This window comes from Myotis brandtii, unplaced genomic scaffold, assembly GCF_000412655.1.
Source record: "Myotis brandtii unplaced genomic scaffold, ASM41265v1 scaffold181, whole genome shotgun sequence".
In the NCBI taxonomy this organism is placed as follows: Eukaryota; Metazoa; Chordata; class Mammalia; order Chiroptera; family Vespertilionidae; genus Myotis; species Myotis brandtii.
Window position 1 is genome coordinate 654,865 of NW_005356712.1, and position 21,153 is coordinate 676,017.

The 21,153-nt window shown below is 55.8% G+C and overlaps 2 protein-coding genes across 3 annotated transcripts in view; one reads left to right on the plus strand and one right to left on the minus strand.

The window, feature by feature from the left end:
• LOC102239796 (chromosome unknown open reading frame, human C12orf43) overlaps positions 1 to 5,775 on the plus strand; it is an 11,145-nt gene extending 5,370 nt beyond the window's left edge. The window contains exons 5-8 of the mRNA XM_014537707.1: positions 2,968 to 3,041; positions 3,827 to 3,917; positions 4,362 to 5,513; positions 5,621 to 5,775. Coding sequence (XP_014393193.1) covers positions 2,968 to 3,041; positions 3,827 to 3,917; positions 4,362 to 4,716 — 520 coding nt within the window. The 3' untranslated portion in view covers positions 4,717 to 5,513; positions 5,621 to 5,775. The remainder of the gene's footprint in view (positions 1 to 2,967; positions 3,042 to 3,826; positions 3,918 to 4,361; positions 5,514 to 5,620) is intronic.
• Positions 5,776 to 7,002: 1,227 nt separating this feature from the next.
• Positions 7,003 to 21,153, minus strand: part of HNF1A (HNF1 homeobox A) — a 17,239-nt gene continuing 3,088 nt past the window's right edge. Inside the window, exons 1-10 of one of the 2 annotated variants that reach the window (XM_014537670.1) lie at positions 18,649 to 18,723; positions 15,915 to 16,114; positions 13,792 to 13,978; positions 13,114 to 13,355; positions 12,171 to 12,322; positions 11,859 to 12,060; positions 10,833 to 11,024; positions 9,081 to 9,196; positions 8,852 to 8,996; positions 7,003 to 7,366 (exon numbers count right to left, since the gene is read on the minus strand). In XM_014537670.1, the coding sequence (XP_014393156.1) occupies positions 7,239 to 7,366; positions 8,852 to 8,996; positions 9,081 to 9,196; positions 10,833 to 11,024; positions 11,859 to 12,060; positions 12,171 to 12,322; positions 13,114 to 13,355; positions 13,792 to 13,978; positions 15,915 to 16,089 (1,539 nt within the window). In that variant the 5' untranslated portion in view covers positions 16,090 to 16,114; positions 18,649 to 18,723 and the 3' untranslated portion in view covers positions 7,003 to 7,238. Of the gene's footprint in view, positions 7,367 to 8,851; positions 8,997 to 9,080; positions 9,197 to 10,832; positions 11,025 to 11,858; positions 12,061 to 12,170; positions 12,323 to 13,113; positions 13,356 to 13,791; positions 13,979 to 15,914; positions 16,115 to 18,648; positions 18,724 to 21,153 lie in introns of those variants that run through there. The other variant, XM_014537671.1, reaches the window with a different exon arrangement.

Below are 21,153 nucleotides of genomic sequence, written 5' to 3' on the forward strand. Positions count from 1 at the left end.
GTGGTGGTGGGAGCCTCTCCTGCCTCCTCAGCAGCGCTAAGGATGTCCGCTGCAGCTTAGGCCTGCTCCCCGCTGACAAGTGGACTTCCCCCGAGGTCTGCCGGGCTGCCAGAGGGATGTCTGACTACCAGCTTAGGCCCAATCCCCCAGGGAGCGGGCCTAAGCCAGCAGGTGGATATCCTCCGAGGGGTCCCAGACGGCAAGAGGGCATAGGCCGGGCTGAGGGGACCCCCCCCCCCACTGAGTGCACAAATTTTTGTGCACCGGGCCTCTAGTATAATTTATAAAGATCTAGGTCAGCATTTTTAAAATAGGCACCAAGGAATACTAGTCCAAAGTGTGACTAGAAAAAAAGGATCTAACAACAAAGAAGTCTGCATACCCCCATGTGCCCTTGCAGTAAACCGACCTGTGTAACTTTGTTCAGCCCAGGAGTTTCTAGACTCATTTGGCTACAGTGCCTTCGTTTGGTGGACAACTGATAATGTAACATAGGACATGTTTCTGGATGCGCTGGTCTAGATCCATTCCTGATTGACAGAGCAGGTTTTGAAAGGGAGGTGAGGATGTTCAAGCCAGAGTCCTTCACTTCGAAGGATGTACCATAAAGGACAAGTGAGCCCTCCCCAAGTGTAAACCAACTGCTCTTCTGAGACGGAATGTTGGACCACAACTCAGCAGCCTGAACCACCATGACACAGGGCCAGTCCCAAACTCGAGAATGTGGGAAACAGAATGTGGGAAACATGTTTAGGAAGGTCATTTGGCACTTCAGCCTGTGAAAGCAGTATTTCCTTGTGACTGTTTGGCTTCAGGGTATTCAAGGCCCACCTGGCACTATGGAAAGCCCCAGGGGAAACCCAGCAGATGCTGGTCAAGCAGCGTCAGAATATTCCCTGCGGAGTTTTTGTTTTTCCCTGTGTGAGATCAGGGTTTCTCAGCCTTGGCAGTATTGACGTTTGGACTGGATGGTTCTTGGTTGTGGGACTGTTCTGTGCATTGTAGGGTGGTCAACAACATGCCTGGCCTCCACCCACTAGGTCCTTACAGCATTTCCCCCCAGCAGTTATGACAACCAAAAATGTCGACAGACATTGCCAAATATTCCAAGGGACCAACATCGAACCATTTTGTTAAGATGCCGGACCAGTTGCCCTGACTGGTTTGGCTCAGCGGAGAGAGCGTCAGCCTGTGGACTGAAGGGTCCCGGGTTCGATCCCGGTCAAGGGCATGTACCTTGGTTGCGGGCACATCCCCAGTGGGGGGTGTGCAGGAGGCAACTGATCGATGTTTCTCTCTCATCGATGCTTCTAACTCTCTATCCTTTCCCTTCCTCTCTGTAAAAAATGCAATAAAATATATTTTTTTTAAAAAGTTTATTATATTGTAAATTTTTTCTTCTCAAGGTTAGCAAGCAAAGTTGCTACAGGAGAGAAAAAACTTTAGAAATAGAAAACCCTCTGAAATTTAATGATGCAACATTCAATGGATACTGATTTCTAAGAACAATTTTGCACGGCCATATCTTCATTGTTTTCCAGGATAACTGTGGCAGGGCAAGGACCACCCTGCTCTATGTCTGTGCTACCGGGAGAGAGACTGCCTGCAGGGCTAACTGTGGAACTGTTGTTCTCTCCCTCGGTCCCGCTCTCTCTGTCTGATGAACTGAAAGATGGAAATGCCTAAAGATTTTTACACAGTAGCAGTTAAAACCAAGGTGAAAATGGAGACCATCAGAGCTCCACCTCTGATGGTAAATTAGTCCTTGGAAAGTGATGAGCCCTCAGTTGGTAACATTCCCCACTCTCCAGATGAGCAAACTGAGGCTTAGCAAGGTAGGTTTGTCCCATGGCCTCTCAATTTTGGCCCTGGGGGCTCAGAGAGGGAAGTCACACAGCCCCTCCCCTCCTCATGAAGGCACCTAGCCTCATCACAGGAAGAGAGTCCCCCTCCCCACAGGTTTCTGGGGCTCTGTCTGGAGATGGTGGGTTTGTGGACAGAGCCTACCTCCTCCAGTCTCTCTCCGGCTTCCATCCCAGCTCATTAACAGGAGCCGCTTGTTCAGCCCAGTGATGGATGAATGGAGCTGAGGGTGGGGTGTGTTTACCCATCAGTTGCCTGGCGGGCAGGGGAAGGTACATGCCCTTGACCAGAATCGAACCTGGGACCCTTCAGTCCGCAGGCCGATGCTCTATCCACTGAGCCAAACCGGTCAGGGCTGAAGGGTCATGGTTTTGATTCCCGGTCAAGGGCACATACCTGGTTGCAGGTTCTGTCCCCAGCCCTGGTCAGGGCTTATGCAGGAGGCAGCCAATCAGTGTGACTCTCTCACATTGATGTTTCTCTCTCTCCCTCTCTCCCCCTCCCCTTCCCCCTCTCCTCCTTCTCTCTCCTCCTCTTCTCTCCTTTCTCCTCTTTTCTCCACCTCCCTTCCACTCTCTATAAATATCAATGGAAAAAATATCTTCTGGTGAGGATTAACAAACAAAAACAAAAGAGTATATGGAATCTCTCTGTATTATTTCTTGGAATTGCTTATCAATCTACAGTTATCTCAAAAAATTTTTTTAAATTAAAATTGAAAAAGACAATAACAAAAAGCAAGTGTTATAGGATTTCCTCACTACACTTTGACTATTTCTGTCTCTCGGCGTTTATTTTCTCTTAGCCCTGTTTGAAATTGTGTTTATTTTGTTGTGCTATGAGTATCTTAAAAATCCTCAGCGTTTTCTGGGATAAAGTGGGGCTTAAACAAATGAAGCCCTGCAGTTTGAGTGGCAGCAGCTGCTCAGCAGGTTGTAGCTGTGGGTGTTAGCTTTCTTCAGGCCAGTGTGCTGTCTGCTTTTGCATTTAAGACTGCATGCCCCATCCCCTACACTTAAAAAAAAAAATGGTGTTTATTTTTTGAAGAAGATTTTGTTGGTACCCCAAATTTCATCCTAAATCAACCATCTCATCTTCCCTTAGCTCCATTACCATCTCAGAAGCTGTGAAGGAACCAACAAAGGCTGAGGTACAGAAAGCCACCCCAGGGGATGATGGTGAGTAGTCATCTTCCATCTCTATATATAAAAGGCTAATGTGCAAAGTGTCCCCTTGGGAGGGACCGGGAGACCGGGAGTTTGATCGCTTGCTATGACGTGCGCTGACCACCAGGGGGTGGTGCAGAATGAAGGAAGGCCCCTGCTGGCAGCTGGAAGGCCCCAATCAGCCCTCATTGCCGGCCAGGCCTAGGGACCCTACCCATGCACGAATTTTGTGCACCAGGCCTCTAGTACAGTTAATATCAGCTGTAATTTAGTAAGCACCTATCATATGTCTGGAGCTAGGAAATAGTTTTGGTGTATTACCCTCTGTCATCCGTGCATCTGCTCTGAGGCAGGTATGATGATACCCCCTTCTCTGTAAGGATGGCTGAGGCTCTCAGGAATGAAGGCCCTTGCCTGAGGTGACCACGTCTGTCTAACCCTGAGCAGAGCTCCCACCACCACACTGCACAGCCTCTCTCGTCCGAGTCTGTGTGTCCCGTGTCAGGCTCATTGCCACTTTGGAAGCTGCCTTAGGCAGGAGGCTCAACTGCTGAGTCCCAAACGCCGCTGAGGGCGTGCTGGCCTGCTTGGCCGCTGGCGCCTCAGCACCCCGTCCTCTGGCTCCAGCGTCGTCAGCAGGCCCCTCTGCACATTGGCGTCCTTTTGTGCTTAGACGGGAGCGATTCCTGGGTCTTTGCCTCTGGACTAGGTGCTCCCTGAGGGCAGAGGCAGGGCTCCCTTGGCGCCTGGAGGAGAGGTGGCCCTGGCAGTGCTGACTCTGCCCCTTTGGGGTTTAGGCTTCCGCCTCTTCTTCACCTCCGTCCCCGAAGGCCCTGAGGAGACAGCTGCTCCCCAGCCCCGCCGAAAGCGACTGCCTTCCCGCTCCAGGTGAGATCACACACCCTCTCTTCAAGTCCCCTCGGTTTTGCCCATTTTCCGGGTTGGCCGGTGTCTGAGGGTAGCCAGGCAGATCGGTGTGGTCCCGGCCAAGAAGGAGCCGTCAGGCAGCTCGAGAAATAGTACCCTCCGTGGGGGGGAGGACACTCAGCGGGGGCTGGCTTTGGAGGGTTACTGCTTTTGAGCACCCATCATGTGCCAGACGCCTCGGCTCAGCGAAGATCCCCATTTTATAGATGAAGACACTGAGGGTCAGAGAGGTTATTGAATGAGCTCACATAGCCAGGAAGCAGAGAAGCAGTATTGGAACCCAGGTCTGCCTCACTCCTGAGCACTGGAGCTCTCTACCTGCCGCCCACCCACCGTGGGCGCTTTCTGGGGCAGCTTTGGGCTCAGTCCCAGCCCCAGCTGACCCAGACTGCCCTCTCCCTGCAGCAGTGAGGACAGTGATGAGGAGTGGCAGCGGTGCCAGGAGGCAGCTGTGTCAGCCTCTGCCATTCTGCAGGAGTCCGCCATTCATGGTCCTGTCAAGGTGGAAAAAGAAGCAAAGAAGAAGAAAAGGAAGTTGAAAAAGAAAGCCAAGAAGGAGGCCAGCACGGACTTGACCACAGCCACCACCATCACAAGCAAGGCCACAGCCGGGAAGCAGGGAAAGGAGTCAGCCAAGCTCAACGGAGACCTTGTGTCACTTGGAACCAAAAAGAAGAAAAGGAAGAAAAAGGCAAAGAGGGCCATTGAGGCTTCCCCGTTCCCACCATCGAAGAGCGCAGCAGCCGCGTCTGCACACTGACCAGGTGCACGGCGGGCCCAGCTAGTCCCCGGGATGAGATGCCCACTGGGACGAGGCATTTCCAGGTGCTGCCTCCCTCTCCACGTTCAGGGACTTGGCTGTAAGTCCAGACTCTGCCCATGAATGGGGCTTGCCCAAGAGTCGGGGCAAAGCCTTGGTTGTAGAGTGAGAAGCCTAAGCAAGGGCTGCCCTCCTGTGCTCCCACTGGGGCTGGGGCAGACGTGTGGTACCAGAACGTTCCGTGGTCTCGGAAGAAGGAGCCTATCAAGGCTGATAGCCGAGCGGTGACGCTTCCATCTCCCCAGGGCTGTCGGAGGAGGTGAGTGAAGGGAGACCCACCCTCCTCCTCAGCCTGGTGTGGGAGACAGTCTTAAGAAAATGAGGGAAGAGGTCCCTGAGGTGTCAAGGCCCAAAGAGTTAGTGCTTCTCCCCTATGCCCTGTGACTGGATATAACATTGTCTGAAAAAGAAGGAGAGATTTCCCCCCTCATTTTCCAGAAGTTTCTCTACATTTGTGAACATACCACGATCATATCCCAACCAGGTTATCGAAAATTAAGGGTCAGACCCAGCACGGAACTAAGTGATTGGGTGCTGCCTCCAGCAGTGCTGACTGCTGATGAGACATTTTAAATCAGCACCACACAGGAGGGTCCCTGCCCCGGCTGCAGGCTACGGAAGTGCCACAGGCCTTGTGGACTGGGCTTCATGCACGAGGCCTATTCAAGGAGCAGGAGGCCAAGGTTAAGGTAAAATTCTGGCATCGTCGCATAGATTCGGCAGAGCAAGAACGACAGGTGGCTCCTGGCCCACCTCCGCCTCCCTCTGCCTGTCCAACCCCATTGGGCGATGGGGGACAAGCAAGAAGTTTCCAGACATAGATTCGGCAGAGCAAGAACGACAGGTGGCCCCTGAGAGTCTGCGTGTGCTGGACCCATCTCTCCTCTGGCTCCTGGCCCACCTCTGCCTCCCTCTGCCTGCCCAGCCCCATTGGGCGATGGGGGACAAGCAAGAAGTTTCCAGTATGTTCCTCGTTTACTTTATTAAAAGTTAAATAATATACAGGCTCGTCTTTAGCTGGCTGCCAGCTGCAGGGGATGCAGCTCTTCCTGGTCCCAGGATGGAGGTGGTCTAAAGCAGCGTCGCCAACTGGTGGTCTGTGAGGTCCGAAAGGTTGGCGACTGCTGGTCTAAAGGGCCCGGTTCTCGCAGCAGCCTCGGAGGGGAGGTCGCAGGAGCCCGGTGACATGGCACCTTGTTCCTCAGGTGGTACTCGGGCTCTTTGGGGCTGCATCTGCCTGGACCGCCTCATCCCTCAGGCCCCAGGCTTCCGGACCTCAGGCTTGTCCACACAGGTGATTCCTCTCTGCTGGTCTGGTCTCTCCCTTCTCCCTCTGGGCATCTCTATTCTGCCAGCTGCTCAGGCCCTGCTGCCTTCTGAGCTCAGCAGCTTCTCTTCCAAACCAGGGGAGGGTCTGCAGGGCCCCAGAGGCCAGAGGAGCCGCTGCCCCAGGACTTAGCACCAGGCACAGAGTTGCAAGGCTCCACAGGAGCGAGGACCCTTCCTAGCCTTGGGGGCTTTTCAGCAGAGGCAAGATACCAGGCTGGCACCGGAAGGCATGATGCTCGGGAACAAATGTCCCAGGAAACGCGGTCACAGGGCCCAGGGAGGGGGAAGCTGAGAGCCCTTCTGCCTTCGTTCCCTTGAGCAGCCCCTCGGAATGCTGATGTGAGTGGGGGCTGGGTGGGAACAAATGGGCAGATGGGTTAATCGCATGGTCACAGGGTCCAGGGAGGGGGAAGCTGAGAGCCCTGCTGCCTTCGTTCGCTTGAGCTCCTCGAGGGCAACAGCCCCTCGGAATGCTGATGTGAGTGGTGGCTGGGTGGGAACAAATGGGCAGATGGGTTAATCGCAGGAAGGGGGCAGGTGGAGTGGCCTGGACAGGGCGTAGGTGACAGGATGGTCTAAGGCCTCTCAGAGCTCAGTGAGGCCCAGCTGCACAGGCTTGTGTCCTGAGAAGTGACTGCCAGAGCTCCTTTGGGAGTGCTGGGGCTCTCCAGAGGCCCAGGCTGGCCGTGCCGGAGTCCAGAGTCTGTCCCCTCTTTTCTAAGTGACAGGATTTACCAGGAGCAGCAGGGACAGTCCCGTCCTGCCAGGAGCAGGCTCCGCTTCCCAGCTCTCCACAGTCCCCCTTGTGCGCTGAGGCAGTCCTCGGATGGGGACACCTCACAGCCCTCCCTCTCTGACACTGGCCAAGCTGGGTGGGGCTGTCCTGCCAGGAGCAGGCTCCGCTTCCCAGCTTTCCACAGTCCCCCCTTGTGCACTGAGGCAGTCCTCGGGTGGGGGCACCTCAGAGCCCTCCCTCTCTGACACTGGCCAAGCTGGGTGGGGCCGAGGCCCAGTTGTCTAGGGAAGGGCAGCAGCTCCGTAGTAGCAGATGTTTGCAGGCTCAGATGCCCTGGTCACCCCCCAAGTCGCTGGGCAGGCTTCAGGTGCCAGCCCCTGGGAGGTGGTTGCCATGGTTACTGGGAAGAAGAGGCCATCTGCGTGGAGATGAAGGTCTCGATGACGCTGTGGTTGGATGGCAGCAGGTGGCTGTGGCCATTGGTGGATTCAGAGCTCTGGTACAACACCAGGCTGCTGGAGGACACTGCAGAGGCAAAGGAAGCTGCTGGCTGCCCACCACGCCCATCCTGACCCCTCCCACCCATCCCTGAGGCACTGGGGGTGGGGGAGGTGGGCCCTTGTCTTATTGACCCCCAGCAGGCTCTGGGGCCACCCAGGGAGTGGCCTTCTCAACATTTTAGTGGAAATGTTAGAGAAGCGCTGGTGACATGGTGAGGTGGTTAGTGTTACGTGTCAGCTTGGCTAGGCTGTAGTGTCCAGTCGTTGACCCAAAGACTCATCGAGTGTTGCTGTGAAGGTGTTTTGTAAATGTGCTTAACACCTACAGTCAGTTGACTTCAGTAAAGACGTCCCTCAGTACTGTGGGTGGGCCTCATCCCATCAGGGGAGGCCTTAGAGCAAAGCTGTGATTTCCCAGGGAAGGATTCTACCTCAGGATGCAGCATCAACTCCTGCCTGCGTTGCCAAGCTGCCCAACAGCTTTTGGACTTGCTAGTTCCACAGTCACGTGAGCCAGTCCCTTAAATAGGTATGTATCCTGTTGGTTCTGGCTTGGGAGAAGCCCAACAGATTCTGAGGGTAAGAGAATGGGCTTTGAGCTTGGACCTGGGTTCAAGTCCTGGCCCTGCCACCTAGTAGCTGTCGAGGCAAGGCCAAGTCCCTCACCTCCTTGAGTGTCTGCTTCTCATCTGTAAAATGACAGTTCCTCAGGTGGAGCGTGGAGCGTGGACCAGGAAGCCCTCCCTGCAGCCACCAGGGCCGATGGAGGAACCTGAGGCTCGGAAAGGGCAGCAACTTGCCCAAAGTTGCGCATTAGCAGGTGGCCGCCCCAGGCCTCAAAGCCCGGCACCCGGACTCGGCAGTGCCCGCTCTTCACCATGACCCTGTAGGGTGCAGACTTGGGTCTTAGGGGGATGGAAATAAATGGGTTGAGGGGGACATGGTGGTCTGAGCCCACACTCTGTTGCTATGTGGAAACATGAGTCCTTCTAATTTTCCAAAAGATGTCAAATCTGGATTTTTTAATGAAAAATCCTAATTTTTAAATGTTGGCAATGATTCAAAGAATGCTAAACCCTGAACCACACCCATGTATCCATGAGCCACTTCTGGCCCCCGACCAGCGCAGTTACTCCTCTTCCCACGACTTTGTCTCTTTTCCTCAACCCAGTCAATGAGATACGATTTTGTAAGATGTGCTCATTTCCCTGTGATTTCACACCCCTCTTGGCTCACTTCAGGGGAGCACAGGGTGCCCTCCAAGATCTGCCTCATTACCCGCAACTCACAGTTTGCCCCACCGTTTTTGTGCCCAGGGCCATTTGGATACGACATTCGTGGGACACACACAATTATCAACTTAAAAATTAGTCTGCTATATTTGGTCAAATGTTTAACTCACACCTAGTGCCTTGGCAGGGCCAGGCCAAATGATTTTGTGGGCCTTATCCTGCCTGCGGACCGGTCGTTCCCCACCCCTGTACACACCCAGCAGGGAGAGGCCCCTCACCTGGGGGGCTGGCGCTGAGCCTGTGGGAAGGCTGCAGGTGCTGGATGCCAGCAGGGTCCTGGCTGGGGATGTGAATGGTGGTGGCCTGAGATGCTGGCGTGTGAAGCCCAGACTCGCTGGAGGCCTCGGTGTCTGAGATGAAGACCTGGAGAACAGAGCCACCTTCTGAGACCCAGGGTGTTCTCTGAGGAGGGACCCGAGGCGGGGGCAGGGCAGCCCTGGGCCTTACCTGCTTGGTGGGTGTGAGGCTGGCCAGGGCGCTCAGGTTGGTGGTGTCGGTGATGAGCATGGTCTGCAGGCCCGTGTGGGTGTACTGGGCCACCTCAGGCTTGTGGCTGTAAAGGGCTGGCCAGGAGGGAGAAGACAGAAGAGGGTACAGACGTGGCACCCTGGGCAGGGCTGGCCCCCTCCCAGGAGGGCCTCAGGGCTGGGTGCTCTGGGGAAGTGGGGTGTGAGGCCTGGGAAATGGCCTGATGGGGCAGTGGGGGGAGACTCAGGGCTGATTTCCAAAATGGAGCTCAGATACAGGGTTGGGACCCTCTCCCCAACTACAGGGGCCTGCTCAGCCCCTGCAGAGAGAAGCCGGGAAAGGCCCAGATCCCACACCCAGCTCCGCCCGGCACCTGGAGACAACAGGTGTGAAAGGGAACAGGAGGCTAAACAGGCCTCAGAGGGGAAGGCCTTGCCCCTGTGAGGGGCAGCAGGGCGGAGGGCAGCATATTTCCATGGCCAGGATGCCTCCGAAACGTAACCCAAATTTCACCTAATAGCCACCCCCACACAGACAGACACCAGTAAAAAAACTCATATTCTCACCTTGACAGATAAAACCATAGCCACCCACATAACACACATAAATGCATGCACTCAATCAAATGCACACAGGAATACGCACACGGGGAGAATCATTGATCTGCCTCCTGCACGCCCCCTACTGGGGACTGAGCCCACAACCTGGGCATGTGCCCTTGACTGGAATTGAATCTCCTTAACGAGCTTGGTCTCGGAACGAATTAAACTCGTAAGTCAAGGCCCCACTGTAAATGCATGCACTCAATCAAATGCACACAGGGATACGAACACAGAGAGAATCATTGATCTGCCTCCTGCTCGCCCCCTACTGGGGACCGAGCCCACAACCTGGGCATGTGCCCTTGACTGGAATCGAATCCGGACCTTCAGGAATCCGGACCTTCAGTCCGCAGGCCAATGCTCTATCCACTGAACCAAACCAGCCAGGGCTATTTAAGTCTTTATTAATCCCTAGAGTGCCGGGGAGCGCAATCTCGCTCCTCCTGTCTTTCGCCAAAAGTGCCGGGAGCGCTATCGCGCACCTCCTGCAGTGTCCAGTTCTAAGTCTGCTTTTATTAGTGATGATGCTATTGCTAAATATGTCAATTCTTGCTGTGAAGATGACGATTTTGTGGAAGATCTTGAATATGTAGCTTCATTTACTTGCGAGTCATAATTTTTTTCCTAAACTGCTGTAAAATCAGCAAAAATGCCTTGGCAATTTTAGCATAGTTCCTAGGATATTGGTTGGCACTCAAAGGGTTAAAGTTAGTCCAAAAAGCTAATGTAGAAACAGGAAACCTTTTTGCTGCAGAAATCGTAGGGCTTGGTGCCAGTGTTAACCCCAAACGCTGCTGGGAGAGTTATGTAATCCATGATATGTTCCCCATATTAACCTTTGAAAATCTGAACATAGTTAATTCTGAAATACATATGGCCCCAAGGGTTTAGAGAAAGACTGGCCTGTGTTCCCACACGTGGGCATACCCCTCAAATACTGATGAACACCTAGATGTGTTTCCACTCACACGTGCACACACATGGCCACATGTATTCACACATGGAGACACGTTCTGGCCACAGACGCTCACCTGAGCCCCCTTAGAGCCCCCTCCATCACAAGCACTCACACTTGTACCAGACACACACACAGGCCGCAGTATCTGCGAGGTCCCCTCCCTGTGCTCACCGTGGGGGCTCTGCAGCTGGGCCATGGTGGCCATGAAGGGGTTCTGGGCCATGTGGCTCTGCACAGGGGACATGAGTGGCTGCTGGTAGGAAGGGTGCAGCGGCTGGGAGAACTGCACAGGCTGCAGGGTGGCCAGGCTGCTGCCCATGCTGTTGATGACGGGCACACTCTGTGCCTGTGTGGAGGCCAAACCTGGAGCGGGAGGGGCAGGAGTCAGCGGGCCACCACGTCCACTGCCTCCCCGGGCCCCCCGGGGCACCATCCCCCCTGCCTCCCAGAGCCAGTGGGCTGGGGGAGGAGGGGAGGCGGACAGGAAATGCCTTTGCCCTAGGACCTGTCACTGGCCCTGGCAAGTCACTCCCCTCCTCTGAGCCTCTGGCTCATTATCTGGGCAGGAGGTGGGTCTGACTGGGTTCCTGGAGCCCTGGGTTCCATGCAGTCAAAGGCCCTGGGCTTAGCTCTGCTCTCCTCTCCCATCAGCTCCCATCTGTCTTATATGCTATTGTTGAGCTGCATAATAGTTCCTGTAAGTACAGTCCTCTGGGCTTTAAAGAAAAGCCTAAAGCCTGGACCACATTGGTCCCCTCCTGCTGCTCCGTCTTCCCCACGCCGTTTCGTCCCCGGAGGCACTCTATGGCTCACGCATTACGTTTTCTGTCTGCCTCCCCACGTGAGCGCGGAGAGCTGGGCCTGTCTGGTTTACTTGGGTGTCACCAGTGTAGCGCAGCCTGGCACAGAGCAGGCAGTGAGTGATGAGTGAGCGAATGGTCCCAGAGGCTCTTCCGGCACTTGGGCTCTGTGCCCCCACCCCGCCAGTGCCGTTTCGTCCGGGAGGCACTCTGGCTCACGCATTACGTTTACTGTCTGCCTCCCCACGTGAGCGTGGAGAGCTGGGCCTGTCTGGTTTCCTTGGTGTCACCAGTGTAGCACAGCCTGGCACAGAGCAGGCAGTGAGTGATGAGTGAGCGAATGGTCCCAGAGGCTCTTCCGGCTCTCGGGCTCTGTGCCCCCACCCCGCCAGCTTACCAATGACCAGTGTGGAGGCGCCTGTGTTGGTGAACGTAGAGCCCAGGGAGGCAGGCTCCCCAGGCCCAATGGTCATGACCCCGGGAAGCGAGGCCATGATGAGGTTCTGGGGCTGCTGGCTGAGGCCTGGGGAGGTCTGCTCCAAGCTGTGCAGTGCTGTCAGGGTGCTGACCGGGGGCAGAGGCCCCCCAGCTGCGGAGACCTTGGAGGGGAAACCAAGCTGAGTGAGGACTGCTTTTCCCAACCAAGGGAAGATGGGGTTGGCAGGGTCTCACCTACCGGGGTGGGGGGGTGGTGGGGGGAGACACTCACCAGCTTGGCTTCAGTGCTCAGCAGGCTGTGACTGGGCTCCAGGCCTGTGGGGGACACTTGGTGCAAGGGTGTGGACACTGTGACCAAGGAGCTGCCGCTGCTCGAGGGCACTTCCGCCCCCTCACTGGTTGCAGGTTGTCCGTAGCGCACACCTGGAGTGGGAGCAGTGTGCAGCCTCAGCACCCCACGTTCCTGCCCTCCAGGGGCCTCGTTGGCTGGCTTAGGCCACTCGCCCCATCTTTCTTTATGCAGCCAGCAAACTGGGCTGGCATGTGCGCCTCCTACCAGGCTCGGTGCTGGCTGCTTCCAACTCCTGAACACAGGGCTGCATTTCATTAGCTCCATGCCCCCTGCCCAGTGCTATCCCGACATGCAGTAGGTGCTCAATAAAACCACTGAAAGAAACCGAACTGAAGCTAATAAACTGCAGCAAACTGAGTTGAATAGAAATAATTGGAATTAGTTTAATGAAACTGAATCTAGTTGAACTGAACCTGAAATACATTGAGCTTGAGTTTAATTGAATTGAATCAAATTGATTTGGATTGAATCGAACTGAGCCATACAAAATTAACTGAATTTCCTTGAATTATATTAATTAAACTGAGTTGATTGGCAATTGGATTGGATTAAACAGCACCAAATCTAAATGAACAAACTGGATTATAATAAACAGTAGAATTGACCTGAAATGAATTGAGTTTACTTGGTCTGAAATGAATGAATTGAAGTGAACACAACTCAGAGTGAATGGAGTGTTGTGGTCAGTGGAGGGGAGAGTAATAGAGTGGATAGAATAGTGTAAATAAAGTGGAGTGGAACCAAACAGAAGTGCTAAGAGGTTTGGGTAACTTTTGCCACTGGGGCGGTGCTCCCCAACTCTCCCACCTACCCCCCTTTCCCTCCACCCACGGTCCCAACCCCCTGCCCACAGAGCACTCACCGTGGACCTTGCTGGGGGAGAGGGCAGATGGGGGCAGGCCAGGGGAGCTGTGGGCGGGCAGTGCCGGGCCCGGGCCTGGCCCCGATGGCGGCCCGCTGTATGTGTCCATGGCCAGCTTGTGCCGAAAGGCTTCTTCCTTGCGCCGATTGGCAAACCAGTTGTAGACACGCACCTCTGTGACCAGGTTGGAGCCCAGCCCCTGTGCCTGTGATGGGGACACCCCCCTCTGGATGCACTCGGCCCTGCAGAAATAGCCACTGTGAGCTCCAGGCCAGGCACAAGGAGCCCTGTCCTGGGGTCGGGGTGAGTTCTGAGAGGTAGGGCTCCACCTGAGTGTTTGGGGCTAGCACCCGGGGTGCGGTCCCACTTCTGCTCTGTGACTGTGTGACTGAGCCTCTCAGTGTCTCCAGTCATAACGTGAGCAACATAACCATCGGGTTGTGGTGAGGATGAATGAGATGCGCACCCACTCAACATTGCTTGGACTGGTGTGTGTGTGTGTGTGTGTGTGTGTGTGTGTGTGTGGGTGTGGTGTGTGTGTGTTGGAAATAGAGTAGGTTCCAGACACTGAGTCCGAGCTGAGACGGGGTAGCCTCCCTTAGGACCCAGAGCCACCCTCCCTTCCCCAGCCTGGCCCTGCCCAGACCAAGCCAGCCCTGCTGCCCGCCGCCCTCCTACCTGTTGCACTCCTCCACCAGTGCCTCTCGCTCCTCCTTGCTGGGGTTCTTCTGCCTCTCGTAGGCCTGGAACAGGATCTGCTGGGATGCTGGGCCCCATTTGAAACGGTTCCTCCGTCCCTTCTTGGTTGGCAGCTCATCTCCCGTGGGCTCCTCAATCAGCCCCCCCTGCCCAGCGTGGGTGAACTCTGTAGGCACAGGCAGCTGTGAGCAGAGCACCAGCCACTCCCACCTTCCCTGCCTCAGTTCCCGACCACACTCCTGATTCTTCCTCATTCCCAGGGGCCGAGTCAGAGCAGCTTCCAGCTAGAGCTTGGAAATCCTCTAATCCAGTGATGACCGATACACAGCACATGTGCCACCACGTTCTTAACCCGTGTCCAAGCCAGGCATCACTAATCAACCCCTGCACAATTTTCTACTGAGCCAAGCTATAGTCTCACAGGGCTCCAGGTGAGCATCAGCATTTGCTCACATTTGACACACATGCCACCCCATTTTACAGGTGATGTTCAGGGAACTAAACTATTTCTCTCAGGTTGCACAGAGTCGAGCAGAAAATGGAAGCCTGTCTCCTGAGTAGATTCAGCGCGATGGTCAACATTCCACACTGGGATGCATTCCAAAGCCTAACGTGCATTGAGAGCAAAGACCCACCAGCCTTGTCAGCTGGTTTCACTTGAATGGAAACGAGTCTGTCGACGTATCCCTGAGCAGGCCGCCAAGGGCATGGGGCAGACGGGCCAGAGCGGTTAGTGAGCGGGAGGAAGGGAGGCTCTGCGTCAGGGTCTGTAGACATGGCTAGCGTGGCCTAAAATTCCTCCAGAAGGGGGTCTGCAAGACGGAGTGCCAGTGGCTGTTTTAGGACAAGGACATCTAATTTTTATTGTAAAGTCTTTCTTGTATTTTTTCTTCTTAACTAAGTGTGTATTGTCTTTTAGAAAGCTGGATAATTGCCCTAGCCGGTTTGGTTCAGTGGATAGAGCGTCAGCCTGCAGACTGAAAGGTCCCAGGTTCGATTCTGGCCAAGGGCACATGCCTGGGTTGCAGGCTCCATCCCCATTAGGGGGTGTGCAGGAGGCAGCCGATCAATGATTCTCTTTCATCACTGATGTTTCTATCTCCCTCTCCCTTCCTCTCTAAAGTCAATTAAAAAATATATATTTAAAAAGCTGGATAATTGCCGAACCGGTTTGGCTCAGTGGATAGAGCGTCGGCCTGCGGACTCAAGGGTCCCAGGTTCGGTTCCGGTCGGGGGCATGTGCCTGGGTTGCGGGCACATCCCTACTGGGGGCTGTGCAGGAGGCAGCTGATCCATATCTCTCATCGATGTTATTGACTCTCTATCCCTCTCCCTTCTTCTCTGTAAAAATTCAATAAAATATATTTAAAAAAATAAAATAAAATAAAATAAAAATAAATAAAAAGCTGGATAATTAATGAAAAGAAATATTAGAAATTATTTTACACACAGACAGGCTCAAAAGTGTGAAGTGCACTGGGATCTGGTGGGGGATGAGGCCTGAGTGAGGAAGTCCCCTCTTCCCCGATGGTAGTGCGCCCAGGTCTTCCCAGGTTTCAGGGGGGGATTCCCTGAGCACATACCTCGCCTCTGAGCCTTTAAACATGCTGTTCCTTCTGCCCGAAACACCCTTCCCTCCGTCTCCATGGGTCAAAATTCAACTCACACTTTACGACTGAGTCTAAAGGCCGTACTGCTGGTGTGAACCCGCCTGATGCCCTGCCTCCCTGAGGAAGAATAGATCTCTCTCCCCTGCCGCCAGCTCGGCACTTGGAAATAGACGTTGGGTGGCACTGCCCCGGGCCAGGCACACTGCGGGGGGCTAGGAGCTACAGCCATGGCTGCTTACATGTCTCACCACATCACACGGTCTTTCTCCTTCCCCACCAACAGCTCTTGGGGTCAGGCCCAGCTTATCCATCATCGGATGCCCAGGACCAGCCCAACTTCCCTCTCCCAGGGTGCCGTGCGCAGAATAGAAATAAAGGCTGGATGGGTCCCGCTGACCTTCCCCGGGCTGCCTGTCTGAGAAACAGGTGGGGAAGCTCCCAGTCCCCCCCTCCAGCTTGTCAGGAAGACAGGGCTGCGCGGTTGTTACTTACGCTGGGCCACCTCTCGCTGCTTGCGGACGTACCAGGTGTACAGGGCGGCTCGCTTCTGCGTCTTCATGGGGGTGCCCTTGTTGAGGTGCTGGGACAGGTGCGACTGGTTGAGGCCGGTGGTGTCGACCACCTCCCGCTGCGGGATGTTGTGCTGCTGCAGGTAGGACTTGACCATCTTCGCCACGCGCCACGGGTCCTCCCTGGGAGGAGAACAAGGGCAGGCCCCACTCAATGCGGGTGGGGGACCCTGCAGGCAGGACTGGGGTCCAGGTTCGAGGCTCCCTGTCCACACTGGGGTGGGATTGTGGATGAAAGCAGACCCTGACTCAGGGGCAGGGAGGTCTGACTCGCGCCAGGACCCAGGGACACTGACACAGACGGGGGAGGGGACATGTCACAGGCCCCAGCCAGCCCCACGACACATGGACATGGACATATGGACAGACTCCCCTGGGGGCAGCACAAGCCTGATGGGGAGGGTCCTCACCTTTGAGCCCCCTTTAAAGAGCCCGCTCCCACCTGGCAATGCCACGGAGAGAGACTGTCAGCACAGGGAGGGCAGGAGCTGTCTGGTTTTCAGCTCCCATAGGCCTGACATATATTATGCCCTTGGTGGGTGCATGAATTCACCATGAATGGATGAGTGGATGGGTGGGTGGGTGGATGGGTGGGTGGGTAGATGGATGGGTGGATGAGTGAGACCTATTAGGGGGGAAAAATTAGGTCTGAAAACAAGGAGAGAAATAGGATTCTCTCACTTTACAGTCCAGGCCACTGAGGCTAAGGGCACTTGTGTCACTTGCATCTCTTGCCCAAGGTCACGGGCCAGCCCAGCAGAGACACTGATGGGGAAACATCACAGAGGGAAATGCCTCCTGTAATCTGCACCACCCCAGGCAGCGGTCCAGCTGGTCCCCAGCACCGGGCAGGCGCTGGGTCTCAGCAGCCTCGGGCCGGGGTCAGGGCGAGTCGGAGGACTTGTAAGAAACGTGCGTGTCTGGGCACCAGAATCCTGCTCTTGGGGCTGAGATGCTCTCACTAGAGACTGGGGACCGGAGGCCACCTGTGGTTCGTATTTCTGTCCTCTGATGACTGGAAAGGAAGGGGTCGGATCGCCTCTGCTACATACGCTCTCCCCCCGCCCTGCTCCGGCTCAGCTGACTTCCCCTCGCCCTGTCCCGAGCCTCAGGTACAAATGTGTCCGAGAAGAGCAGCTCCCACACCAGAGCCGAGACAGACGGGGATTAAACCCAGGGTCCAGGGCCCGTGTTCTCACGCCCTTGCTCAGCCGTTTATTCTAGAATGGAGGCTGCTGATATGGGCACATGTGGCAACGGCATGTGTAGGAGGCGATTCGTCACCTTGTGGCTCGGCCACAGCAAAAGATTGGAAACCACCAAAAAGGATGCTGATGAACTAAACTGCGGGGCCTCCGGTCGGCACCTGCGGACACCGCCGGGGACGCTCGTCAGCGCCCAGGTGGAGCAGTTTGGTAGGTTTGCTGGGCGGCTACCGCGGAACATTGAAAATGGGATAAGAGATTTCTACGTATTTGTGTTTGCAGGACACGGCGAAGGTCACAGAAGGAACTGGAGACACAGCCTCGGGGGGATGGAGAGCTGAGGACGGGGACGGGGGGCAGTTTTTTGTTACTGGTCCACACTTTTAAAATTATGTAACATGTTATATAATACCCAGCACATGCAGATATACTATTTAAAACTGAATTCTAAAAAAGGAAAAGCAAACACCCCCCCAGTGCGCGGAAGCCCACCCCTGCTGCCTCTCCCCCAGCCCTTCTCGCCGTCCTCAGAGGACCAGCCTGCCTGCCCCTGGCAATGCCCTCCGAACCGCGGGCCGCAGAGCCTTCCACCAGCGTTGGCCCTCTGACTGCACTGCCCACAGGCAGAGAGGCAAGGCAGGAGGGGCCGCTGAACGTGAGCTGGTCGCAGCCAGCGCAGCAGCAGCAGCAGCGTCCGCCTGGGCCAGTGACAGCCATGAGGCCAGTGTTTCTTGTGTGTTTACTGTGAGCTGGCGCGGTACCGAGAGCCGGCCATCTGAACCTTACAGCCGCCGGCGGAAGTCAGTACTGCTCACATGTCCATCTTACGGGTGAGGAAACTGAGGCTCAGACAGGTGAGCCTCCCTTGTCAAAGGGACTCAAGAACATTTCACTTTGCCCAGACCCCCCACCTCTCCTCAAGCTCCTCCCTCCTGCTCCCAGGGGCTCCCAGGCGCCTCTCCTGTCCACCTCCCCCACTCCCGGTGCCAGTCACAGCGAGGAGGGAGGGCAGGGCAAAGTCCAGCGTGTGCTCCACAGCAAACACGCTTATCTGATTCTGGAGCTGGGCTGCCGGATGGCCTCCCGCCTCCCCCCACTGCAGTCATCACCTCCTGAGCAACCCTCCCTCCCCCTCCCTCCCCTTTTCTTCTCCAGAGAGAATGAGCTCAGTCTTGCTCTCAACAAGGCCTCTCCTGGCTCAAACGAAAGATGAACTGTCACTGTCCAGCTGACTCCGTGTGTGTGTGTGTGTGTGTGTGTGTGTCTCTCTCTCTCTCTCTCCCCCTCCCCGTCTCCTTCCCTCTCCTGTCTCTCTGTTGTTCTCTCTGTCTCCCCCTGCCCCCCCCCTTCCACACACACACACACACACACACAAACACAGCCACAAACACGCACTCAGTCTCCAAGGACATGACTCTTCAGGACAGTTTCTCCAGGCGCCCCCACTCTCACCCTCATCGGCTCCAAAGTTAAACCGGCCTGGGCTCCAGTCCCACCGCCGCACCCTGGCCCCTGAGGTGTGCATGCCCATGCCTGCCTCGGGGCTCCTGGGAGAGCGGCATGCGTTTCCAGGAGGAGAGACAGGCTCACAGGGCCTGGCACACAGTACGTGCTCAGTGGACGGAACGGCACTGTCACAGCATCATCATGTAATCCCGGACCCGGAGGCCCTGGGATTCCAGTGCGTCCAAGGTTGAGCAGGGGCCACCCTGAAGGCCACGTCTGTGGAGGGGCTGAGTTCCCAGTGCGGCCCTCCGATCTCAGTTGGAATCTCAGCTGTGCCACACTCTCCCGGGGGCCTTGGGAAGTTGCTTAGCCTCCTGTGCCTCAGTTTCCTCAACGGTGATACGGAGCTAACAATCAGTATTTCACAGGAGGAGGAAGGAGTCGAACGCATTTGTAAGCCCCGCTGCTCTTTGAGGCGCTGCATGGAAGCGAGGTGATTGTGAAGCTGAACAGCCAGAATGACCAGGGAGGGTAAGGAGGGAGGTAAACGGTCAAGGACGACGTGCAACCTGGAGGGTGCTGTGCAGAGTGTGCGGCTGGGAGGACCCGGGTCCAAGTCCTGGCCTGACTGCTTTGTAAGACCTTGGGAAGTCCCTTTGCCTCTCTGAGCCTTCATTTGCTCACCTGTAAAACGGGACCACTCCTCATAGCCACCGTCTACTGTACTTACAACGCATGCGCACTCCATGCTATCATGTTACCATGTCATCTCTGCCTTGTAGGAAACTGGGGCCCAGAAGAGTGAAATCACCTGCCTGCGCTAGAGTTGGGGAGCTGGGATTCAAACCCAGGCAGGCTGGCCTCAGTCAGGGATATCCCACCTTGGCCACTGAATTCCTGGGTCCCAGTGTGTTGTACTGTCCAATGGAGAGGATGGAGACCTTCAAGGCTGAGGTTTGAGCTGTTCAAGGACAGGGAGGACCCAGGAGGACACCCAGGAAGGAGCCCCAGGCCCAGGTTCTTCCCCTGGCCATAGCAGCAGGTGTCCCCAGGGCCTCAGAGAATTCTAGTCACTCATTCATTCCTGCTGTGTGGGCTGGACAGTAAGGGTAAGAGTGCTGAACTAGGCCACAGGAACCCTGCGCTTGAAGAGCTGCTGTTTTCATGGCAGAAGACAGAAAACAAAGTAACAATAAGGGACAAGAGAAAGTAAAGGAAGGTGGTTGAAGAGTGACCGGGATAGAGCCTACCTTGAGATGAGGCAGTCAGGGAGGGCCTCCCGGAGGAGGTGACATTTGAGCAAAAGGAAGAGAAGGACTTGGCCATGGGAAGATCTGGAAAGAGGGTTCCAGGCAGAAGGAGCAGCATGTGCAAAGGCCCTGAGGTGGGAATCAGCAGAGTGAGTGTAACTGGAGGAAAGTGAGAGGGAAGTCAGTCTCTTGGAAAGAGGTCAGGAAATCAGGGCCAGGAGTTTGAATTTCAGTCCTTGTCCAGGTAGGGCCAAGAAGAGACTTGCCCAAGGTCACACAGTGAACTAAGGGTGGAGATGTGCTGTGGCCTCAAGCACAGGGCGCCTGGGGAGACCTGGGCCGCAGGGCCCACCCTGTCGCTTCCCACCCACTGTCTTCTCTAGAGCAGCGACTTCCCCTGGAAGTCCTCCACCACCCAGGCCTTCATCGGGGGCCCCCACCCTCTCCTTCCTGTGCCCTGAGACCACAGGCCACTCTATCCCCTCAGGGTGACTTCAGGTCCCTTTTGTTACCTGAACAATAAGTAACCCAGGTAGTTAGTTATAAACTCTGCAGGAACAAGGAGCTGGTTGATAATTTATAGCAACATCTCAAATTTAAATGGAAAGTAAATAGCATGCTGTTAGCATTAAAGAAAACCCAATCTGGGCGGGCGGGGAGCACTCCAGCCTCCTCTCAGCTTGGGGCGCCTCACTCTCCCCAGCCCCTTCTCCAAGCTGGGTGCGAGCCCTTTCCTCTGCTCCGCTGCTCAGCTGGCTTCTCCAGGCCTCTCCCCATCTCCCCTGCCGTCCTCTTTCTCAGCTCCCAGGCCTCGGCTGGTCCCAGGGAGCACTTTGCCCTCTGCTCCCCCCTCAAGTGCTGTGGATCAGGCCTCCCCACCCACCAACCCACCAAAGGGACTGCTGAGCAAGAGGCCCCACCCAGCCAGGTAAGAAGGCCCTGGGCGCCCGTCTTCCACTCCCACCTGAAAGCCCCATCCCCATGGGGGTCCTGAACAGCCCCAGCCCCAGCCCCAGCCCCAGCCCCAGCCCAGCTGCCCTCACCCTGGGTCTGCCTGGCCTGCCCCTTTGCCCCTCCCCTGCAGCCCAGCAGGGCCCTTTGCCCTCCACTTCCTGCCAAGTCAAGGGGCCCATCTGCTCCCCTGCCCACTGCCCAGGCCCTCACAGCCGACCCTGAGGACTCCCAGGCGGGGACCCAGCCCTCCCCCACCCGAAACTGGGATCAGGACCTTGGACAGAAGAGAGATGGTCCCTGAAGCATG